Raw genomic sequence first — 24343 nt, 5'->3', positions numbered from 1 at the left:
TGCAACGTTTGTTAGCTTTGAGGACCAGATGATTCCTACTCCACCAGTTCCATGTATGCCGTTCTTTGCACACCCCACCACCGTTGAGTCATCCGAGAACTTTCTTGAGGTTTTTCATTAAACAGGCGCCTTTTTCGTGTTAAAGTTCAGAAGCCAGACAGATGGTCGGCACAGGCCTCCAGGACCCGAGCACTTGCGTCATCGGGTCATGCAGCTGTGGGTTTTATTGGACTCGCTCCAGCTGTCTTATCACCTGGTCAGCTGTCTTTGCGGGGTCTTCCCTGGCGTCACTCGGGGGCGGGTGTGAAGTGTGGAGCTTGCTGTAAGGACTGGGGGCGGGGCTCAAGCTATAGTAAGGTTCAGGTGATGAGGGGGAGGAGGGACAGCAGGGGGGTGCAGACCTGAATCTGCTGAGAAGTGATAAGCGAGCCCCCCTGCTGTGGATGGTCTGTTGTGTTGTGGCCTCCCGATTTTTGCTCGTCCCCCGGCACACCTCTTTGATGTCTTTCCACTGGATTTTCATCTCCAGTTTAGGACAAAGAGTCTTTGGCCAACCTCAGTTTCACCGTGACTTGGTTTAGTAGTTGGATGGTAGTCATGGTTAGACCAAGATGAGGGTTAGAATTTAGACTCGATTTAATTTGGACTAAACAAGAGTTTGGACCACGCCAAATGAGACTTTAGACTAGACGACACCAGACGTTCAGACTAGATTTGACTTCAGACTAGACCAGACCTTAGACTTGACACTCTTTAAACCACACCTGACTTAAGACTAGGTCAGACCTTGAACCCGAACAAACAAGACTTTAGACTAGACGTCACTAGACATTATGACTAGATTTGATTTTGGACTAGACTAGAGTTTTGATGAGTCCAGACTTTGGACTACGCAATATCGGACCTTAGACTAAACAAGACCAGACTTTTGATCAAATAATTTAAAGTAGAATCGACTAAATATGATTTAAGACAAGACCAGACTTTAGACGTAACGCTCCTGAAACCACACCTGACTTTAGACTCGATCAGACCTTGGACTAGACATCTTTTAGACTAGATTTTCACTAGTAAGGGTGCATGTGTGTCAAGTAGAATTAACGAGTGTAATATTTGGAGCGGTGCGAAGTTGAAAATAGGTTTTTGGACCCTCTCAAGAGGGAGGGGGGAGGAGCAGGGTCTCTCTGTGGAGGGAGGGGGGGAGCACACTCGCACACAAGATGCACTTGTGGCGAAAACCTGAGCTGAGCCCAGCGATTCCTTGACAACAACTAAACCTAACTTTAACAAAAAAATAACTTCAAAAAGTTCCTCTCGGACAAAACAAAAACAGATGCTTAGTCGTTGCTTTTTAGTTGCACATTTTGAAAAAATAGATCGCTTCATCTATGAGTGACTGACTGACTGACTGAGAGTCTGAACCAAGACCCGTAGAGCCAACATGACCTGAATGACCAGCATGACATTGGGAACACTGAAAGATTGCAAACACACACTGCAGGTTAGTGTGACAGTGTGTGTCTGTGTGCGTGTGCGTGTGTGTGTCGGTGCATTAGCCACACAAGCTCAAGAGGAATTTCACTGCATTCCCGACTGAGCGGATCCACGGTTTTACACTCCAAAATAAATGTATAAGTGCAAAAAAACAATATGCACACCATGGATGGATTAAAAACAAATGAAAAATAATATTTAGCTTTACTTTATTTATTTATTTTAGCATTTAATTTATCAGCGCCTTTCATGACACCCAAGGACACTTTACAGGGCTGACTAAACTAAACTAAGACAATTAAAAGCAAACACAAAAATTAGGGCAGAGAAAAAAAATAATTAATAAAAAAAAAAGGTGTAAAATCAATACAGCAAAAGGAAATTCAATAGAGTAAAACTTAAATTTATTCTGTAAAACTAAAATGTAGATTTCATTCTACTGATTAATTATTATAATAATGGATATAAGCAGTTAAGAAAATTGATGTATGAATAAAATAACTCAATTTAAATTCAAGGTCATTATAAAAAAAAAATCTCTGCTTATGGCAAGTTAATTGATTTGTGCTGTAGCCAGTTAAAACTGCTAGTCACTTAAAAATGTAAGTGGAAAAACTTCTCATGATGCAAAGGACTACTTTTTTTCTCAACTCACTTATTACCAAGATGCCACCACGACGATAATGTCAAATCTCAATATGCATAGGTTTGATGTACCGTGCAAAAAAATCTTTTGACAGCACAAAAATGTTCACCGTTTTATGTCAAAGTAACAGCTGCACATACAAAAGCTGCTTCAACTCACCTTAGCATGAATAATGCCATAAACCAATATTGTTGGTGCTTCAGCCTGAGCACCAAAACAGGAAATAGCTGAGTTTTTTTGCACATAATGAATAGTAGAAAGAAAAAAACGCCAAACCACAACTTTAATTGATTTTATTACACTCATCGTAGTTCCTCAAAGGGAAATTCAAAGTACTGTACAAAAAAACAACAACTCTTTGTTGACGTCGTCTGATGACATCATCACAAACTTGCCCATTTATGACGTCAGAAAGTCACAGAACTGTGCAAAGTCCCGCTGCATGAAGTTGTGACTCTGCAGGATGTCGTCCTCGGAGGGGAAGTACTGCATGCTGTCCTCGTGCTGGACCACCTGGTCCCGCCGCGTCCCAGTCGGCGGTTCCGCTTCCGGGTGTGCTCCCGGACCGTCCGGCAGGGCTCCCCTGGCGTTCTCCAGGGCGCCCAGGTACGAGTCCATGTCGGTGAGCTCCGATTCGCTATCGGAGCAGCTCCCCCCGGTATCGCTGCCCACGGAATCGGAGCGCATGTGCATCATCTGGTACTTCTCGTGCATGAGGAACTGGTTGGTGTTCCTGGGGGCGCGCATGCCCCGCGCTCGGTTGCCTTTGACGTTGATGGGCCGGAGGCGCAGCAAAGTAGTTCTGCTGGTGGGCCTCTGGAGTCTTGCGTGAGGATGAGGATGATGAGGATGAGGATGAGGATGCTGGTGGTACTGCCGCTTCTTGCGTCCCCTCAAACAACCGCCGGCTCTCTTGCGCTTATCGACGCGGGCCTGCACGTCCCCACGCCGGACTTCTCGCCGGCACATCTCCCTGGAGAGCATCATCTTCCCTTTCTTCTTCCCTTGTTCACATCCTCAACAAAGAGGACTTTAAAGTGTCTCGCCCCCGCCCCGCCCCCCCCGCCGGTCTACCTTGTGACACTGTTGTGGCTCTTCTTCTTGACGTCTGGCTTGGGCCGTCGCATAGCCCGCTCGTCGTCGCCTCGCTTGCCCGCTTGCCTGCGAGCCTTCTCGGGCTGCGCGTCACGCCCTCCTCTGCCTCCTCGACGCTCGTCTTCTTCTCCTCACGGGAGCTGCGCACGGCGTCGCCTGGGGAGTTTTTAAAACGCGAGTTACAAAGTGGAGCTTAGGTTGATTGTTTTTTTTTGGGGGGGGTTTTGCTGTTTTTTTTCCTTTCAAGTTTTGAGCTTCGCGATGTGACACTTCCTTCTTATGTAGGCACTCAACTGAACTGTGTCTCGGATGGTGCGAAGAGGACAAATAAAGAGGTAGCATGATCCATTCCCGGATTCCAAACGGGGGTGTAGCACCTCTACCTTTTTACTCCCGAGTCCCGACTCGCACCACCGCTTCATTTATCCAGCAACGTTACGTTATATCTACGCCGTACTGTCAAGTATTAGCACGTATATACACGTTTGTTCGCGCGTTAGCGTTTATGATGGTGAAGCGCGCCCCCCCCCCCCCCAATTCAACAAATAGTTCAGTCCACTTTCTGCCCGCAGATGAAACTTGATCCAATTCTGCTGTCATTGGAGCCCCGCCCACCTCCAATGATTGACATCAGCAACAGAATCACTGGACACAGTATTAGGTACACTTGTTTGTCTCCTTCAATTTTGATTTCACATAGATTTTTAAAAACACACACACACACTACAGTCCTTTATTGGTCCTAATGACAACACAGCAGAATTCAACTTTGTGTTGAAAGATACAACTCTTTAAATAAAAAAGTGTTTTAACATGTTTAAATGTGTCTTTCAAGTTTAAACAAAAAATCAAGAATTTATTTCCAGATGACTTTATATTTTTACCAAATTTCATACAACCGTGCAAGATAAAAATATCTTATAAACAAAGAAAAAACATGATACACAAACATAACTAACGCATTTTTAATCCCAATCAGAAGGCGAGAAAAAAAACATGTACTATTAGGCTAAATGCAGAGTGTGTTTTACTAATCAATTTTAATGTAAGAAAATTTGTGAATTGTTAGTGTGTTCGGGTGAAGAGACAGCCTCATTGCTAACATAGTTTACGTTCCATGGGCGAAGCCAAGCCAGCGTTACTGATTGTGAAGGTCCTGAGCAGATTACATTGACATGGCAACACATGGAGGCCTGTGCAGCCAAGATAAACGCTATGAAATGAAGCTAATAGATTGATGGAAATAAAATCCTTTCATGAAACAATTGGAACCACTCACTCCTGGCAAACTACAACCACTGATTAAAAAATGTATTAATGCATCATAACTTGCAAGTATTTGGACACAAATCTAGAATAGATGTGTACCTAATGTGTGTGATGTGTCAAACATGTCAACGTATTATCTTCTATAATATTATATATATATATATATTTTTTTTTTTTTTCAAACGACCAATCTGGGTCATCTTCAAAGAACATTGCAATTGCAATAAAACATCACTGCAATTTATGATCTACATGATTATATTATAAGTATGAACGTCATTAAACGTCGCCCACGGTTGGATTTTCGTTCAGGAAAACTTTTAAATTAAATATAAAAGGTGCTAAGCGACCCCATGTGGCTGAAATGCGTATTACATATTTCATTTGAGTGGAAAAACTTGAATCGTTTGCTCGGTGTACAGAACAGAACTGAGTGGACCAAAAAGTCGGTACAGTATACGCATTTACGCGTATTTATTGCAGCTACATACGATTTTAATCACTTCGTCCTTTCATCCGCTCTTCTTTCCTTCCTGCCTACCATCCTTTTTTTTTCTTAATTTCTTACCAATCTTATTACCTTTCTTCAGTTCTTTTTTTAAATTATTGACATGATCAATATCCATTCGTTAACTTCTAGCGCTACTACTCGGTTACCGCGCGGGGGGGGGGGGGGGGCTGAAGGGGGAAGCAATACGTCATAGTTGCGCCCAACCTATCACATTCGAGTAAAAGAAGAAGTCAGCCGCTTGGCGTGACAACAAATTAAATGGCGGCCGTCGGCGAACGGAGAGACTCCAACTGCGCCGTAAAAGTCGATTTAAATGACACTTAATTTTTAACTCCAGACAGAGCGCAATCCCCGATACGACCATGGAACCTGTCCCGTGCTCAGAGGAGCTTTCGGAACGAAAAGTGTGTGTTGTCGGCTCAGAGTTGGTGGAAAACTACACGGTAAGATTGGCTTCTGCCTCTTAGCTTAGCTTGTGGCTATCCTGACGTTGTAAATCGGCGAGAAATTGGCGATTTAACTAGACAGGTCGTGTTTGAGTCACCGAGTTGTCATGCTGCGTCCCTGCGTCTCGTTTTCACTTGACCGTCACTTTGAGTCGACAAGCCGGATTGACTGCACGAGCTAAGGGCTGAATAGCAAGCTGTCAGTAACAGAATGATCTTTGGCCAATGCTGGAACACAAGGAATTTGTTGTCGTACATTTGATTTAGGACGTAGATATTCACACGTCTTGATGAATATCGTAACCCCCAACACATCATTTGCAATATAAACGTATCTATACAGTCATGGACGAAATTATTGGCACCCCCGGAACAAAACATACCTAAAAATAGCACCAAGAAATGGTTGGGAACAAAGTGCTGGAGAGTTCGGAAGTGGCCATCGATGAGTCCGGATCTAAATCCCATTGAACACCTTTGGAGAGATCTCAAAATTGTTGTTGCAAGATAACCTTTAAATCTGAAAGACCTGGAGCAGTTCACACAAAAAAAGAAAAAGAAAGAAAATTGCAACAATTTCTGGAAGAAATTGTGTATTTTCTGGAGAAATTCCAGGGGTGCCAATAATTTTGTCCATGACTGTATATAAAAAATCACAAAGCAAAAAAAAAAAAGAAGTAGACAAAGATACCTGCATCTCACATGCACTTTCTTTATGTGTTGGCATTGCTTAATAAGTCAGTAGAATGACAAGGTGATTTTTTTTTGCCTTTGCAGGTTTATATCATGGAAGTGTTGGATGGCGAGCACAAGTGGACGGTGAAGCATCGCTACAGTGACTTTCATGACCTCCATGAGAAGGTAAACATGGGAATCACCTCCAGAGTATTTTTTGTCATGATGGCAACATTAGGACTTGGATACTCTACCTGCATAAAGTATTTCCTATGCACTTCAGTATTAGTGTGTTGGACGTGTGCCTTTAAGGGGCGCGGCTTAGGGAATTAAAGTACCACTGATTGTCACACCTAACTAAGTGGGGCGAAATTCGTTCTCCGCATTTGACCCATGGGGTCCCATTTTTATAGTCTTTGGTATGACCCGGCCGGGAATTGAACCCACGACCTCCCAGTCTCCGGGCGGACACTCTACCATAACGCTACTGAGCTGGTTAATGGTACTCATATTGGTATGTGACTGTTTTGTTCTTCCCAGCTGGCAGCGGAGAACAAAGTGGACCGGCATCTGCTCCCGCCCAAGAAGATGCTGGGCAAGAACTCCAAGAGCCTGGTGGAGCGTCGGCAGAAGGAGCTGGAGCTCTACCTTCAGGCGCTGCTCCGGCAGTTCCCGGGGGCCACGCCCACTCCTCTCGCCGCCTTCCTTCACTTCAACCTCTACGTGAGTTTAGTCACCGCTGTCGCTCCTGTTGAAGTTCGCCGTAAGACTGAAGCGAACCAACGAGAATTCATGATTGTGTATTTCGGCAGCGTAATGTTCTTCTAAAACGGATACGTAAGATCTTGGCTCGTCACAGGAAATTGGGAGCAGGCCTGTAAAAATCCGCTTAGAATTGATGCCTACAAAAAATGTGTTGGGGGGGGAAAAAAATTGGGGATTGCCCACCGCCTTAAAAAAAAAAACTGTAAATCTGTTAATTTATTTTTCCTTAATTAATCAAATCTCACTTATGCTTCTCTCAGGTTAAGTAATTTCACTTTATTTCTGTTTTATTATGACGCGGTTAACTGTGTGTTTGTTTGTTTTAACAAAAGTTACTGCCTATTCAGTTATTTCATTTAAAAAAAAAAAAAGTTCCTCATCCAGAACAAATGACTTGAGTGTATTTCCAAAATGGAAGTCAACAACATCACTTGACCCCAGTCGTAAATCTTTCCAACATGCCTTTTAGCCGCGTCTCATCTTAGCCAGTTGTCAAGTCATCAGCTTATCCCGTGACCTCGTAAGTGCAACACGAGGCCAGTTGTTCCATCGTTGCCAGAAACGTCTCCACGTGAGCCGTGCTGATCAACATGTGAACATCAGCGCAGGCTGTCAAAACCAAACAACAATATTGCCGTCCGTTTTTAATGTCGCGTGGTGGCAAGTGAAGACACACTAAAAAAGTGCAACCTCAGTTTTCATGATTGATCCATTTCAGAACGTCTGAATTGTGTCAAGTCCAAACTCATAGGAAAGACTGAAAATGATAAATCCAATGAATTTGTTCCAGACACCCAAATTTTTTTTCATTCAGAACAACTCTAGCTTTATATATGGAAACAGTGTGAAATAAATCTGAATGAATAAGAAGTGGATACACGAATATTAAAGATCACTTGACTCTGACTCTGATGGTGTCTCCAAATAGAAAAGGGAGCTTGTGAAGCCCTTTTTTCAAGTTCTTTCCTGATTCCTATCCTCCTTTCACTCTTAACTTTGCGCGGGGTTGTGTAAAACGGGTTCAACAGGCGGCGAGGCGTTGTCTACAACTCAAGCTCTTATTAGCAACTCGAGTTATGTGGATACACGTTGCCGTCTGGTGAACCCGTTTTACGCAGTTTAGAAAATTATTTTTGTTACTCCACTCGTGTAGCTTTTTCAGGATTTGTTGCACCGCTCATTGTTTTTCCACTTTCAGGAGATCAACGGCATCACGGCTGCACTCGCTGAGGAGTTGTTCCATAAAGGTTTGCTAGCTGCCTTTTTCTCCTTTTTGGATTCCAGTTGATGAATTTTGAAGCTCACATGGCAGTGAGTGAACTCACAGAAGCAAACAATATAGGAATTTTCCATCTTATTCCAAGGCTGATCGACTGCTGCCATGCTTGCTACCAAAGTTGCGGTGTCGGTACCAGATGCGATCGGGCTGCCGGATTGTATCGGGGTCGCCTACCGATGACGTCGCGCTACAGGATTGGCTGGAAATCCGTTTACAAATTCTTTAACAGAGTTACATGGGGGGGGGGGGGGATCCAGTTGAGTCAAAAACATTGAAAAAGGAATTATTAAAGATGGCATTTAAATAACAAAATGTAGAGACTGAAATTGTAAAAATGTAAGTAAACCTAAGAATATAAAAGCAGGATACTTTAAGATTGAAGAAATAATCAAATAGATTGAAGCGCCTTCTTGTTTGCCGATGACGTCAGTAGAGCAGCGCTAACAAAATGCGCGAGTCGGATGTGTTCACTTTGGTTTGGTTTCTTTTTTCGCTGTTCACAAATAACGCAAAACAGTCTTAATGACAATAGGAACACATTAGCAGTCTAAACTGACAATATTTGTTTTAATTAATTTGTGCATTTATCTTTTATTCAATCCCATTTTATTATTTATTCAATATATCTTGCATTTAGATTATTCGCTTTATTTATTTAATGTCAGACCATACATTTTATTATTTAAATGACATCTTTTAGCATTTTCTTTCCCATGTTTGACGTCAACTGGATCATTTGCAGCCGATCCTGTAGCGTGACGTGTTCGTTAGGCGACCCCGATACGATCTGGTACCGATGGGCACACACACGAACAATTAAATATGATTGAATAACAAAATAACTTCTTTTTTTCTTTTTTTTCGATTGATCATTGAAAATGGACATAATGACTGATCCATGGATCGGAAAACTTATTTCAACGAATCTGTCATTCATACATCATCAAAACAAAAAGCAAGTTGTGTTTGTTGGTAGGCGAAGAGTTGCTGGCTGCCGGCGAGGTGTTCACCCTGCGCCCCCTGCAGCTCCACGCCGTCTCGCAGCAGCTGCGTCTGGCCAAGCCCACCTGCTGCAACGGCGACGCTAAGACCGACCTGGGTCACATCTTGGACTTCACCTGCAGGCTGCGCTACCTCAAGGTCGGCCGCGCTTCACCTGGCTCCAGTTTACTGATGTTCTTTTTTGTTTTGATTTTAATCGTCACCAATCGCACTGCAGATCTGTGGCGCCAGAGGTCCAGTAGGAAGCAGTAACATCCTGGAGAGCGATCTGCCGTTTGATCTGTCTTTTTTCAAGTCGCTGCTTCAGATTGAGGTGAACACATTTTTTGCATTTTTACAAAAAAAAAATTCACGATTTAAAACAATTCCCTACTCACTTAACATTTTTGTAAAATGTTTTCTTTAAAAGTAAAAGTATCAAGAAGTGGCCTTTGTTACCATGACAACTGGGGGCGACGCTAATGGTTTCAAGCAAGTTTGAGTATTTGCAAAACGAGTGCCCGTTAAGGCGTTAAAAAGTAACATTTTCACTGGTGGAGGCAGCACTTCATACAACGCCAAGTAGTGTTCAGATCTGTGCCATATGCAGCGGACGCATCCAACACAAATAGACTCACGCTTCGCACCTTGTCATCAAGCATGTTTCCCTTTTTCCAAAAGCTAATCTGGGCATCCAACAAAATTCAATGCAGCTCTGCTTACCTTTTGCCTTTGACATGTTAGTGTTTTACACATTGTAGACAGGCAGAGAAACTCGACGAGGGGGTTGGTTATTATGTGAATTAATGCAATTATTTAAAATAATAATTGTTTTGTCACAATTCGGTGACAAACTAAATATGTTTTGGTTGGGATTTGAAAATATGGCTAGAAATTTAAAGTTTGTCTCTCTTTGGCTGTCCTCAGATCAGCGAGTGCGCAGCTCAGCAAATTGGAGGTTTGTCGTCTCTGAGGTCCAGTCTGGTCACTCTGAACATCCACCACTCCACGGACAGCATGATGGTACACTTAAGATATGGGCTGGGCAAACTTTTGCACACAATAGCCACATTTGATTTTTTAAACGGACAGAGGGGCCTGTCATGATGATAGATGACATAAAAAAAAATATATAGAAAATAATTGATTTTAATAATATGTTCTCCTATTTTTTTTAATGTGATTTTTAATTTGATTCGATTAAGTAACTTGTTAAATTGTTGATTTTTTATTTTATTTACCCTGAATAAATTGTCATTTGAGAAATGAATAAAAACAAAATAATTAATACAATTAAATTAACCAAATTTGAATAAAACATGGCAAAATTGATGCAATTTTATTTTTTATTTTAATAACATAGTTCATGCTCATTTAAAAATATTATGTGTAATTAATTTAATAAACATGATTGTAAGAACCGCTAAATGTACATATAAAATTGTGTATTTACAAAAAAATATTTTTTTAATGAGAAAAAATTAAAAATGAATGCATTTTAATCAACCAATTTTAGGAAAAAAAATGGCTACAGTAATGCAACAAAAATTTTGAAATAAAATAATTCATATGATTTTAGTTGTTAATAATTATGACTAATCAATTACTATAACATTTCCAATGTACATGTAAAATTGCTTAATTATTTTTTTTTTTAAGTCAATTATCTAGTATTTTAATTAGAAATATAAAGTTAAAGGTTAAAGTATCACTAATTGTCACACTCACCTAAGTGAGGCGAAATTCTTTCTCCGCATTTGAGCCATCCCATGAGGGAGCGGTGAGCAGCAGCACGGGCTGCGCTCAAGAATAATTTGGTGATCTAACCCCCCAATTCCAACCCTTAATGCTGAGTGTCAAGCAGGAAGGCGAATGAGTCCCATTTTTATAGTCTTTGGTATGACCCGGCCGGGGATTGAACCCACTACCTCCCAGTTTCAGGGCGGACACTCTACCACTAGGCCACTGAGCTGGTAACAATGAATAAATAAAATTTCCTTAAAACAATTTTTGAAAAGCGGTCAAATTAATGCAACAAATACCTTTTTTATAATAAAATAATTCATTAAAAAATATATATATATATAATTTAAAGCAATATAATGAAATCTTTTTTGAATGTATATAATTGTTAATTTTACAATTTTTTTTATTAGATTATTTACAATAAACCAGCCAATTGTTCAGTGATGTAAATGATACTTTAAAAATGAATAAATGCTTTATAATCAGCTGATTTTTCTCGTTCAGCGACATTTCATACTATCATCAATTCACAATGAATGTCACGTTCCCCCAGTTCGTCCTCGTACCGGAAGCCAGCGAGTTCCCTCAGTGGGAAGCCGAGGGCTCGGACCGGGGATGTCCCGTGACCGCCGTGGTGCCGCGCTGGCGAAACCTGACCACGCTGGACATGAGCCACAACGCCATCGGCGCCATCGACGGCTCAGTGGTGAGAAGTGGCCGCCGTCTGTCGTGTCTGCGTGGCTCTTTCTTTCCTCTGATGTTCTTCCATGTGTCTCCGGATGTAGAAACTGATCCGTGAGGTGGAGTTTCTCGATCTGAGCCACAACCAGCTTTCCTCGGTGGAAAACCTTCAAGTACGTTTTAGCTCGTCACTGTTGTGCTGTCGCAAAATACTCTTTATTCAGCGTGTTTTTTGCAGCACTTGTACAATCTGGTCCACGTGGATTTGTCCTACAACAAGTTGCGCGTGCTGGAAGCGGCTCACACGCGGCTCGGCAACATCAAGACGCTCAGCCTGGCCGGCAACCAGCTGGAGCGGCTCACAGGCCTCAGCAAGCTCTACTCTCTGGTCCATCTGGACCTCAGCCACAATCAGCTGGCCCAAGTAAGCGGTACTTTTTGGAGCGCACACCTGAAGGAGCAGCATAATAAAATACTGGTCAGTTTTGTTTGTGACGAATGGTCTTTGTGCGTTTGCAGTTGGAGGAAATCAAGAACATCGGCTCGCTGCCGTGCCTGGAGAAGCTCAGCCTGTCCTCCAACCCATTTTGCATCATCCCCGACTACAGAACCAAAGTCCTGGCCCAATTTGGAGAGCGAGCAGCAGAGGTAATGCGACCGCCACCGCAATGCTGTGTTTGTTTTTGTGCGTGTGTGCTTTGTGTCATTCCCGTGTGTGCGTCAGGTGTGCCTGGACGGTCAGGTGACCACATCGAAGGAGTTGGACACGGTGGAAGTGTTGAAAGCCATTCAGAAAGCCAAAGAAGTCAAAGACCGCATGAGCAGCAGTGACAAGAAGGTAACGTTTGTTGTACAATAATCAAAACAAATCAAGTAATCATCTACATGTGGCGTAGGAAAAGACCTAATTTCATTATCATCATCATTATTATTATTATAATAAAAAAACGAATATGTCTTCTTTTTTTTTTGTCAACTGTCTAAATTGGTGGCATATATAGTGACAGGCAGAACAATTAAAAGCTACTCCAGTGGATGGCAGAGGGTAGTAGGGCTGCTCGATTATGGAAAAAATAATAATCAAGATTATTTTGGCAAAAATTTTAATTATTCAAACTATTTTATATATATATATATATAATATATATAATAAATATATATATATATAATAATAATAAAAATATATATATATTTATTTATTTATTAATTATATATATATATATATATTTATTTATTTATTAATTATATATATATATATATATATATATATATATATATAATTAATTAATTAATTAATATATAATTAATTAATTAATATATATATATATAATTTTTATTTATTTATGTATATATTTGTGTTGGCAAAAACTTGGAAGTTGCACTGTGCAGTAGGATGAAGAAAATGTTTAAACGTAAAAAACAAAGTGAAGGCACGCAATTCCAAAACCGCATTTGCTTGTACAGTCTACTATACTGAAGCAAAAGCCATTTTCACACTCGTGTCTTGAGAATAATAGTATCTCGTTTGCCCCATTGACACTGCCAGGGCTTTTTCCGATGCAGCAATTCTGCAGGTGCTCAAGAGTGCAAGATCACAAAACGCCTGCGGCTCTGGTTGATGATTTGGATGGTGGCAGCTCTCTGAAGGCTTCCTCCTTTCTGTCCTCTTGTCAGATCAGTGAGGAGACCGAGCTGTCTGCTGCTACACCTTCTCGCCTCTATCCTCCTCCCTCCTCCTCCCCCTCCTCCTCTAACCCCTCCTCTTCCTCTTGCTGCACCTCCATTGTTGACCCTCATTCTGTCACCTCCTCCTCCGTGCCGTCCTCTTCCTGTCGGGCCCAGCAGGCTTCCTGCACCAGCCAAGGTAATCATGTGTGTGTCAGGCTGTGCATGGCTGCGAGGTGTTGAGTGGTGTCTTCTTCAAATTGCTCCGTTTCCTGGTTGTTGCTATTCAAAAGATCAGCCCCTGAAGCCAGTTTCACTTTGCATTATGGCATTTTGTAGAGACGACCCACAAAAGTTCCAGGACGCTAAAAAACACAAAGCAGCCATTTTATGGTGGACTTGACCTAAAGAATCAAAAATCATACAAAATAGTCGATGGAAGCCTATTTCACTTGGAAACATGACATTTGGTAAGCATGTCAATTATGAGTAGACCCACAAAAAAAGTCTCAGGAAGCCCTGCCCTAAAACACACAGTCTGCCGTTTTATTTGAAAGCAGCCATTTTAGGGTATTTTTGGACAGGTCCAAGGTCATGGTCAAGGTCAGGCAAACTAATCCTGTTTTTGTTTTTTTTCATCCCCCAACATGAAATTTGGTCTTGTCAATCATGCATGAGTAGAGCCACCAAAAAAATGTCAAGGAGCCATTCCGAAAAAAGACACAGGAAATCGGCCATTTTGGTTGAAAGTTGATACTTTTTTTCCTCCAATTAATTAACATTCAGTTCCCAAAGCCAGTTTTGTGAAGTTCGGTAGACGTATTTATCAGTTGACCCACTAAAAAGTTCTCACAAAGCCATGTCTAAAAAGACGCAGGCAGTTGGCCATTACTGCACGAGGTGGCCATTTTATACTTCTTTTTCTTCAAAATGTGACTCCCGCTAGAGGTTTTGTTCAATTCCTTTTTCCTACTTAATTCCGCTAGACTACAGAAAATTCCAACTTGTCACTAAACATCACTAAAGCGCGCCTGCCTTGACGACTTTTATCACCCAATAAAAGTGACTTCAGGAAACTTACCGTAAGTCTACTGACATTCCCGCGTGTCTTTTTTTTGAAGAAATGACCAGCCGAGAAGAAGCCGCCGTTTCGCCCATCATACTCCCTCCCGCAACTTCCTCCAATATGCACCTCTCCACTCAGGTCGGACACTGTTACCATGACAACCATCTGTTTACTTGGAGTAGATCAATGCTTTTTCCTGTAAAGGCAGAATTGCGTGACTGAGAAGTACATGGAATTAAAACATCTGGAATGTAACTGTGCTTCTAATAACATATGTTAAATAGGTATCATTATTGTTTGTGTGCAGGTTCGAGACCCTGCCGTCCATCTGTCTGAACGTGTACACGACGACTCTGCAAACGCAACTCCCTGGTCAGCAGCTAACTCTGATCAAGCTCCCCCCTTTCATAGAAAAGCAATTTGTCAATTGTGTTCCTCTTGCAGTTGCCGGTGCTCCTCCTCCCCTTCCTGCTCCTCTTCCTCCTCTAGTCTGCCCGAAGCTACCTGCCCCAGCTGCAGCGCCACCTGCTGTCCTCTGCTCGCCTCTCACTTCTTCTCCTTTACCTTCACCGACCAGCTCTTCACAGGCCTGCTCTCCAAGCGCCTCCACGCCGCCCTGAAGGAGCTAGATGAGAGGAAGGTGGAAGCTGAGAAGGATCAGGAGGAGGAGGAAGAGGAGGAGGAGGAGGAGGAGGAAGTGTGCCCATCCACCGAGGTTTCATCCCACGTGGAGGGCATCCAAGTGGACAGTCCGCTCTCCAGAGACGGCTACTTCGAGATGGGACTGGATGATTCTGTTCTGGACTCGTCGCTGGCTCCTCCCCCCGCCGGGCCTAGCCTTCCTCCCTCGAACCCATGTGATGAGGAGCGGCAAGAAGAGAAGGTCAACACTGTGCTTTGGTGCTATTGTCTTAAAGTGGAGGAGGCGGTGGAGCAGAGCGTTGTGTGCGTGGTGCTGACGGACAAGCTTTTGTGCTTGTTACGCTTGTCACATGATGTCAAAGGGACCAATCTGGATGCAGGTAAATATAGGAATGTTGTTCATTGTTTAATGAAGTGAGGTTCCTTTTGCCGGTTAGCATGTTAAGAATTTTGGTACCATTGGCTAATGGAATGAGTTTCCCCACGCCTGGTGAAGTTAGCTTATCAATAAGTTTGGTGCAATTGGTTACTTGAGTGTTGGCAACACGTGCATGCCAATTACTTTGGGATCGTTGGGAAATAGTGAGGATCCCCTCGCAGGGGAAGTTAGCTTCTCAATCGCTTTGGTACTATTAGCTAATGGAGTGAGGTCCCTCAGGTTTCTGATACTAGCGTGTGAAAAGTTGAGTTGGTGGTTAACGGGGTGAGTTTCCCCTGGCATGTAAAATTAGCAGGTCAATGAACTTGCTTAATGGACTGAGTTTGCAAAGGTTGATGAAGTTAGTCACCAAAAGTAGTTTTTGTCACACTGTTAGTCTTTAAATAATTGAATACCATTTACTAACTCATTTGCTCCCAGAAACCTATAAATACGTTCTCTTTTAAATATTACCACGGGCTAGAGCATACAGAAGGCTTTAATGCAGCCTCTGAACCGAAGAAAAAGCTTAAAGCCGTGGTAGTTATTACAAAAAGCGGCCAGCAAGTGGCAGAAGAATTATAAGAGATCAACCAGGGCCATGTTTTTTATAGCAATTGAACACAATATTCTGTGGGCCTTGCAAAATCCGTCAAAATCCAGTAAAATAGCCGCGAGCGAAGGGGGTTGCTTCAGTGAAAATGGCTGAGACTGAATGAGTTAAGTGGTGTGAAGTTCCCCAAGTTAACGTGTCAATAACTTTGGTACTATCGGTTAATGCTGTGAGGATCCCCAGGATGGCAAAGTGAGTTTTTCAAATTTGTGACCACTGGTTAGTGGTTAATAGTGAGGTTCCACTGGCAGGTGAAACATAGCATGTCAATAACATTGTTAGCATTAGTTAATGGAAAGCGTTTCGTCAGGCTAGTGAAGTTGTGACATTAGCGTGCCAAAACTTTATTACTATTGGTTAATAGTGTGAGGTGTCTCTGACAGGTGAAATTAATAGGTTAATTAATAACTTTTTTTATTTTTATTTTTTTTATTAATAACTTAATGGTGTGAGGTTCCCCAGGGTGGAGAAGTTAGCATGTCAATATTATCACATTGGTTAACACAGCGAGATTTCCTTGGCGTGGGATGTGTCAATAACTTTGGTATCCATAATTCAACCGTCCATAATTATATCTTATTCTTTGTGTGTTTTCCGTCCGCAGAGGCGCTTGTGTCCAGCCTTGAGTTGGACCTGCTGCTGCCCTTTCCCCAGCTGCTGCTCTCCTTGCACGCTGGGCTTCCTGCCTCCTGCCTGGCCTTCGGGCTCCAGAACGGTGCCGCTTGCTATTTTCTCTTCTCCGAGGCCCGGGAGCTCCAGAGAACCCGGGCCGAGCTGAAAAGACTGACGCTGGTCACAGGGCTAGCGGAGCCTCCTCAGATCCTACCCCGCTCCCTCCTGAACTCCTGGGAAGTGGAGGAGAGTCAAGGAGCCCAGGGAGGCTACCTAAGCCTCATCCTGCCCTCGTCTCGCGCTCCCTCTTCCACCTCACATCCACTCCTGTCGGACGGTTTATCCAACACGGAGGAGCTCCCGTCTCTCCTCTTCCTCACCCACCGACGCCTTTGGGTGCTGAAGATGGACGTCCGAGAGATGGCGGAGAGAGAGAGGCGCGCCGCCGGCCGTCATCGGGACTCGTGCAGGCTGCTCCGCGTGCCCCTGGGTTCGGTGGTGCTTCACCCCAACCAGAGAGCTCCTCTGGATGGGGAGACGACCGGCGGAAAGTCCTGCCGACATCCTGAACACCACAGCAGGTAAAAGGGGTTTGTAAATGTGTTGTAGATGCCACGAGACGGTGGTAAGGCACTTGAAACTGATAGGACCATAAAGCATCAACACCCTTCAGCTAGCATGTACGCAATCATGAACCCATGGTACATAAACGACGATTCAGTAGTTACATTATTCAAAACGAGCAAACCACCTTCATGATGCTCATCCATAGTATTAGCTAGCGAACATATCCCGAGTTTGGCTGTATTTCAACCCGCGGTGTCATGTCCAGATTGAGCCACACGGCGGAGCTGCTGCTAGTTGGTGGGAGCCTGCTGCTGCTCTTCCCGCTGGCCCAGGACAAGACCTCCTTCTTGGGGGAGCTGAAGCGGCGGAGAGTGGCTATGGAGGGACTGAAGATGGTGGCGCTGCCCCTCCCATGCAGATGCCGGCCGCAACCAGATGAAGCCACAAAAGGTGATGATGATGATGACAATCGTTCATTTAAGACTGGGAACAGCAATTGTGTCATTTTTGAGTGCTTGTCTTTTGCTAAGCATTGAAATGCTTTTCTTGGTATTCATTTATCTTATTAGATAATTTAGTCATTCCATTGGAAATAATAATAAAAAAAAAAATGTATATAAATACTTTTACATTTGGATGGAATAGTTTGTAATTCATGATGTACTTGGCTAATGAATACTAAAAAAAATATTTTTTTAAATTAATTGGATTGAGTGAATAAAATGAATGATTAAATTCAACTATTCCATAAAATTGTTACTATTCTTCTAAATGCTTAATCACACGTTTGCCCACTCTTGCTTTCGATTGACATCACGTCTGTTTCTTCAGGTCACAAAAGAAATGCTGCTGACCAGTGCTGTTGTAGCAGAAGATCGCACAGCACCAACGGGTGAGCTGCTCATGGCCGTTGCTTGATTTCCGAATGACGCAACTTCCAGTTGCAAGCTGTTGCTTTGCTGATTTTATTATTATATTACTGAATGGGACAGTCGAAAACACAAATGCAAAATGAAAACACTCACAAGGATCATGGAGCAGAAGCTCACACAAGATGCGTTTCCATTACAGTTTTTTTTCAAAATTAAAAGCGATATTGTACTATTTCGATAAAGTACAATTTTGACTTGTCAGTGTTTCCATTGATTGAAGAGCGTTTGGCTTCTGAGGTGCAATTCTCATAATGTCCCGTCTCGTGAGATCTTGCCGTTCTGTAGGAGGTGCTCTTGATGTTTACGAAAGACGGACGCCGGAGTTGTTAAGATTACTTTAAAAACATCTCCCTCCCCTCATCAGGTGCGTTCGGGCATTTGGTTGTGTGTGTGCGTGTGCATGTGCGTGTGCGTGTGTGTGTGTGCGCTTATAACTTGTGTTATGGTGCGGACGGATGGATTTCAACGAGGACGTGCGCCATATGTCGCTTGTTGCCCGGGGTAACGGCCATTTCTCAATTTCTCAATATTGATCCACATTTTGGATTATAAGGCGGTCGGTTTTTGAGAAAATTAAAGGCTTTTATGTGCGCCTTTATAGTGCGGAAAATACGGTATTTCCTTATATTTTACAATACAGTGTGATCTTTTCTTTATTAAAAGCAAGCATAGAACAAAAAAAAGAATTTCTCATCCGTGTCTTGCAGCTCCTCCCGTCTCCGCCTGGAAGAGAACCAGCCGTCCTCCCACCTCATCCCGTGTCTTTCCCCAGGGCTGAAGCTCCTGGCTGGGCTTGATGGGGAGCAGCTGTTGACATACTTCCATAGACATATTGCACTGGTAAGGATGCTCACTTAGGCTGCCATTAGAGTCACTTCATTTCAGTATACCCGGGATATTTTGGGGTTCGCTTTTTCACATTTTCATCGCGTGTGCAAGTTTCCAACCTAAGCCCATTGTGTTTGGTGAAAAACTCAAATATGAACATTTTCCTTCTCTTTTTTTTAAACTTCTAAGATGCCACAAAATAGTGGCAAAGTCCTGTCTAATAGTAAAGTTGGGTTCAAGGGCTATGCTGAAATAATGCATTTTTAGTCCGACACAAAGTTTTTATGTTGTGGAGCTACATTTAGAATGGATTGTTCTCTTGAGGCCTCCCTGATTTTATGTTTTTGGATTTGTTGGGGTCTGGATGTTTCTTGGGCTGGGGAGGAGTTCTGGTGGGGGGTGTCTGGTCGGTGCTGGATTTCACCTTCCTTGGTTTTCTTTGGTCCTTCCTCGGGTCTCCTGGTGTTCGGTTTAGGTGAACGGTATGAGATTTTTTCTAATAGGTTTTCTGGTGAGCTAACAAATACACGCACGCACGCACATACACATACTCACCCACACACACACAAAAAAAAATATATATATATATAAAATAAAATAAAAATAAATAAAATAAAAGAGCAATGATGACGACATTTCCGAATGAACAATACTGAGCTCTTAAAAAGAAGAAAAAAAAAAGAATGGATTGTTAATGTAAAGAAATTACGAGAGCTTTGCTGCATGAATGCATTAAAAAATTAATAATCTGTAAATCATTTATTTTTAGTCAGAATAATGTGAAAGTTTGAAGCGACATTAAACTGCTTTGGGATCATATATGTACTGTGTAAAGTATTAAATTGGACATTTATGAGTAGTAGGACATGACTATACTACATCAAGGAAGATGCCCCGAGTCTAGCCGTTTCATTTATTCCCCCCCAAGTCTGATAAGGAAGAGGTGCGGCATGTCTTGTGGCTGTCTGCGGTCCTCTACGCTGCACCAGAGGCAGAACTGGCCTGCTGCCTCTTGCTCTCCACCGACAGTGTCTACTTCCTGTTGGAAGACTCTGCTGCCGCTCACCACTGCCTCGCAGGTAAACAATGTGCCTCAACATCAACAACGATGTAAAGCACATTAAAAAGCACCTCATCCATTTAGAAGCACGGCTCACCAACTCCAATCCTCGTGGGCCCCTATCCTGCATGCCTTTAGATGTCTCCCTCCTCCAACACACATGATTCAAGTGTTCAGCTCTGCAGGAGCCTGATAACGATCCTGATTTATATAATAATTTTGGTTATTCTGATTTCTGGTGTTGGTGAATTTTTTTGTTTGTGTGTAGTGAATATGTACAATATGAAATTCAGTTTTCCATAATTTTCTTATTTATTGTGTATTATGATGCACATGTATACTATAGTGTAAAACCATCAAAAGGATGCCTTAAGAATCATTCCCGGTGAGCTAACAAATACACACACGCACGCACGCACATACGCACATACACATACTCACCCACACACACACAAAAAAAAAAAATATGTATATATATATATATATATGTGTGTGTATATATATATGTATATATATATGTATATATATATATTTAAAAAAAAAAAAAAAAAAAAAAAAAAAAGCAATGACGATGACATTTCCGAATGAACAATACTGAGCTCTTAAAAGAAAAAAAAAAAAAGAATCATTCCCCAATCTTCATTGGATTGTTTAAATGCTGTAAGTGTCATTGTCATGAACAGCTGGTCTGTCGTTCTTGTCTGTCAAAAACAGATGTGACAGATGTGAGCACTTCTCCAGACCCAAACGTGTGCCTTTGCTGCTGCCTGACCATTCGACTCGCCGATCTGCTCTCCGTCAATGTGGGATTGTTTGATCAGTACTTCAGGCTTGTAGGTCAGTATTTGACATCCTGGGAATTGCACTCTTTGTTTGCCTGCGCCTTCTCCTCACAAAAAATCAAATACCGCAATTCGTCTGAGGTTTGATCAATCTTTTGCCGCCTGTGCTAAATTCATCTATTTGTATGTTCTCCTAGTATTTTGATTTCTCTTCTATTTATGAGCAAATACGTTTGCACACGATTTTTCATGTGCAAACCTTTTTTGTAATACATGTCCTGAGTGCCCCCATTTTTTTTTTTTTTTCATTCTTCAAATTCCATTTTGCCTCCACAGGCCGCTCAGCCGAGCACATCATTTGCTGCCTGAGCAGGGACAGTTATGGCACGGGTGTCTTTCTGCAGGAGCTGATGTCCGCGCTCAGTCTGCAGCAAAAGCTTCCTGCTCCGGAGCCCTCGGAGCAGGACTTCTACTCGCAGTTTACCAGCACCAGCTCAGGTGACGCTCAAGTCTGACAGCCAATCTCTTCACTGTGGGAACAATATTTGAACATTTGTGATCCGGAATCTTAATTGGTACTTTCATCCAGATCTCAAATGACTTCTTATTCCAGGAAATAAATTGTAATTAAGTCCGGTATAAACAAATTAAGGTAGATGTGATCCGAATTGTCATAAATGCCCTGAACATTTAATTTATTGTCACCTTCTCAAAGCCACAGTCTGGATGGATCAGAAATGAATGACATTTTATGATACTGTACATTGTAAAAAACATGAAAGATTTAACAAAAACTCCGAATTGGGCATCATGCACTGCAGTGTGAACGTAGCCTTGGATGGCTGACAATCGACACGCATATAAAGGAAAAAACATTTTTATTGATATTGTGACTGTAAGTTAAAAATTACTTGGGCAATTATGGTTTTGGCTAATAAAATGTGTTGAAGGAAAATCTTCCTGTCAAAAGAATGAAATGGATTCATCACTCAGCACTTTTCTTGCAATTGTGCGCCCCCTGCAGGCAAGATGCACAACTACGAGCTGGTCCACAGCAGCAGGGTGAAGTTCATCTACCCCAGCGAGGAGGAGATGGGGGACCTGACCTTCATCGTGGCTGAGAGGAAGACCCCCGGCAGTGCGCCACACTCGTCTTCCGCGTCTTTGTCCTCCTCGTCCTCGCGGTCCTTCAACGTGTTGCTGTACCTGCTGGTGTTTCAGGTGTTGCTCCGCCCCCTCAGTTTGGACGCCCTCATTTTAGATGAAGTCTCAATGGATTTTCTGACTTAACAGGTTCAGCTTGACAACGGTTTGGCCTCTGAAAGATCTCCCCTCCTCCGGCCCCGGACGCTGATTCTGACCAGCACGGATGTCTTCCTGTTAGATGAAGATTACGTCAGCTATCCTCTTCCAGACTTTGCTAAGGAGCCGCCATCCAGGTGAGGTTCCAGTTCCCTGCCTTATTGTCAGAGGTGGCAAATCCAGGTCCAGAAAGTAAAAACTCCTTCCACAGTTTGGCTTGAGCCATTTATGTTAGCTAGCTAGCTCCCTAGCAAGTAAAGAGCACCGTGGGAGCTAGCTAGCTAGCTAGCACCTGGGGCTAAAGGTTTTTACTTTCTGGACCTGGATTTGCCGCCTTTGCTTATTGTTCTGCGTCTGTTTGTAATTGACCGCTGCTCTCTTGTAGGGAACGATACCAGCTGCGGGAAGGCCGGCGGATCCGCGACTTGGACCGGGTTCTGCTCGGCTACCAAACGTACCCTCAGGCTCTCACGCTGGTGTTTGACGACCTTCCGGGCCCGGACCTGCTGTGCCACCTCACCATGGACCACTTTGGCGTGGAGGGCGAGGAGCCCCCACCGCTCCCGGCTCCGTGCGGGGGCGCCGAGGGCGAGGTGCAGTGGTGCATCTTCGTGCCGGGAGCCGACAGCCGCGAGAGACTCATCTCCCTGCTGGCTCGCCAGTGGGAGGCGCTGTGCAGCCGAGAGCTTCCTGTGGAGCTCACCGGCTGATGGGAGCGCAACGAAACGACCGCAATGGGAACAGCGCCACCCTTAGGCAGGAAGAGACTTACAAATGAGCCAATCGCTGTGGATTGTCCAGAAAGGAGCCGCCTGTTGCCAGGGAGATTAGTGAGTGGAATTGCGCCACTGCCGTCACTGAAAATAGTTTCCAAACTTAGTGATGATTAAATGTGTAATAGCGACTATTTACAAGGGCGGCCATGTTTTATTTTACTGCCAATAGAGATGAGGAGATTAGATGAGGGCGGCCATTTTGGCTCGTGGAGATGAAGAGGCAAGAGCAAGTGATGCAATTTTGACTTGCAATGTTGTCCCACCCCTATAGCAGATGAAGAGGCAGCCATTTTGTCTTATGGTATTTTTGGCTCATCAAACTGGGTTGGCCAAAGGAGAGTGACAATTTTTTTGTTTTGTGTGCCATTTTGTCTCTCAAAAACTGTCCCACCACAAAGAGATGCAAACCAATGGTGACCATTTTGTCTACGTAGTTTAGAAGAATTTTTACCTTTTTTCATGGATGTTTTGAATGAACGATCAAAACTTGCACTGCAAAAAAATGCTGTGCCAGGTTTTAGCTTAGCTTCGCATCAGGCAACGCATGCACTACTAAGAGTTGCACCTGTGGATTTCTACCTTTTTATTTTGTCAACCACATCCGGTTTGCTACCTCTCACTTCCTGCTTTGTGTTTCAGTGAGAGAGAGTTCGAAAGGGAAATGTTGCACAAGCCATCAATGGACACTGCGGGAGAAAAAAAAAGGAGCTTCTTCTGTCACTTTTACGATCTCGCTTCCTCCATTCTACCTTTGGGTGAGTGAAAGACTCAGACAAGCACAATTTAGTGCACTAAGATAAACTAAGTATTCAGAATGGCCCTAACTTTTTAAATTGTATATATTTATATTGTGTTAAGTCAGCCAAACGTACTTTTTCCAGCAGTGGGCCGTTGTCCACCTTGCTTGATTTTTAAAACTGTGACCAAAAAAAACTTAAGACTGTGGAATATTTACGTTTACAGCCACTATATGCACAAACACAAAAACTCGCGACAAGTATTTAATTTGTTTGCACTTTCTGAGACTTCCTGAAGAAAATAAAGATTTTTTTTTTTATTGGTGTAACTATATACAGGTACTGGCCACATTATTAGGTACACTGACACAGTCATAAGGGTTTTATACAGAAAGAAAATCTGCCTTTTCAAAGATACGGCTTGCTTTTAATTATAACTATAAAGCAGATTTTTTTTTTCTATTGAATTGCCTGAGACTGTGTACCTAATGAAATGTCCAGTGGGTGTAACTGTTGATGGTCTGGATTATGATTATTTCTTTAATGTATTTACAACATCAATGTATATTGTGTATTATTATCATTATTATCATTTTTTTTTATTATCTATTCGTTCTGATGTACGTGTTTTTGTTTTACATTTAACCAGTTGGAACTCATGTCCCTTGTTCAAAGAGAAATTAAAGTAAAAATCCCCAAAACCACATGCTGAATGTCATGTGAATATTCACCAAAGTGTTTGTTTACAGGCAAAT

The 24343-nt window shown here is 42.7% G+C and overlaps 2 protein-coding genes across 3 annotated transcripts; one reads left to right on the top strand and one right to left on the bottom strand.

The window, feature by feature from the left end:
- Positions 1-2416: 2416 nt before the first annotated feature.
- On the bottom strand, positions 2417-3624 carry LOC147167735 (uncharacterized). The gene has a single exon (XM_086087359.1). It carries the CDS (start codon positions 3125-3127, stop codon positions 2540-2542), a length of 588 nt encoding a protein of 195 aa, XP_085943485.1. The 5' UTR covers positions 3128-3624; the 3' UTR covers positions 2417-2539.
- Positions 3625-5276: 1652 nt separating this feature from the next.
- nisch (nischarin) lies at positions 5277-24292 on the top strand. 2 transcript variants are annotated; one of them, XR_015096335.1, is made up of 27 exons: positions 5277-5458; positions 6239-6322; positions 6677-6859; positions 8100-8148; positions 9157-9320; positions 9400-9495; positions 10089-10184; positions 11461-11613; positions 11693-11761; positions 11827-12012; positions 12108-12236; positions 12313-12426; positions 13263-13452; positions 14375-14457; positions 14627-14691; positions 14764-15341; positions 16597-17185; positions 17437-17621; positions 18003-18063; positions 18811-18943; positions 19860-20010; positions 20706-20828; positions 21110-21271; positions 21798-21994; positions 22067-22212; positions 22461-22905; positions 23491-24292. XR_015096335.1 is itself a non-coding variant. In XM_086087615.1 (26 exons), exons 1-26 carry the CDS (start codon positions 5378-5380, stop codon positions 22783-22785), a joined length of 4392 nt encoding a protein of 1463 aa, XP_085943741.1. In that variant the 5' UTR covers positions 5277-5377; the 3' UTR covers positions 22786-24292. The 2 variants fall into 2 exon arrangements, 1 of the variants encoding a protein (XP_085943741.1); XM_086087615.1 differs by having other exon boundaries at positions 22461-24292.
- The last annotated feature ends 51 nt before the right edge of the window (positions 24293-24343 follow it).

This window comes from Leptonotus elevatus, chromosome 10, assembly GCF_054856555.1.
Source record: "Leptonotus elevatus isolate MCC_2025b chromosome 10, RoL_Lele_1.0, whole genome shotgun sequence".
Classification (NCBI taxonomy): Eukaryota; Metazoa; Chordata; class Actinopteri; order Syngnathiformes; family Syngnathidae; genus Leptonotus; species Leptonotus elevatus.
The sequence above is the reverse complement of the archived record's forward strand: the minus strand, read 5'-3'. Positions and strand labels throughout refer to the sequence as shown.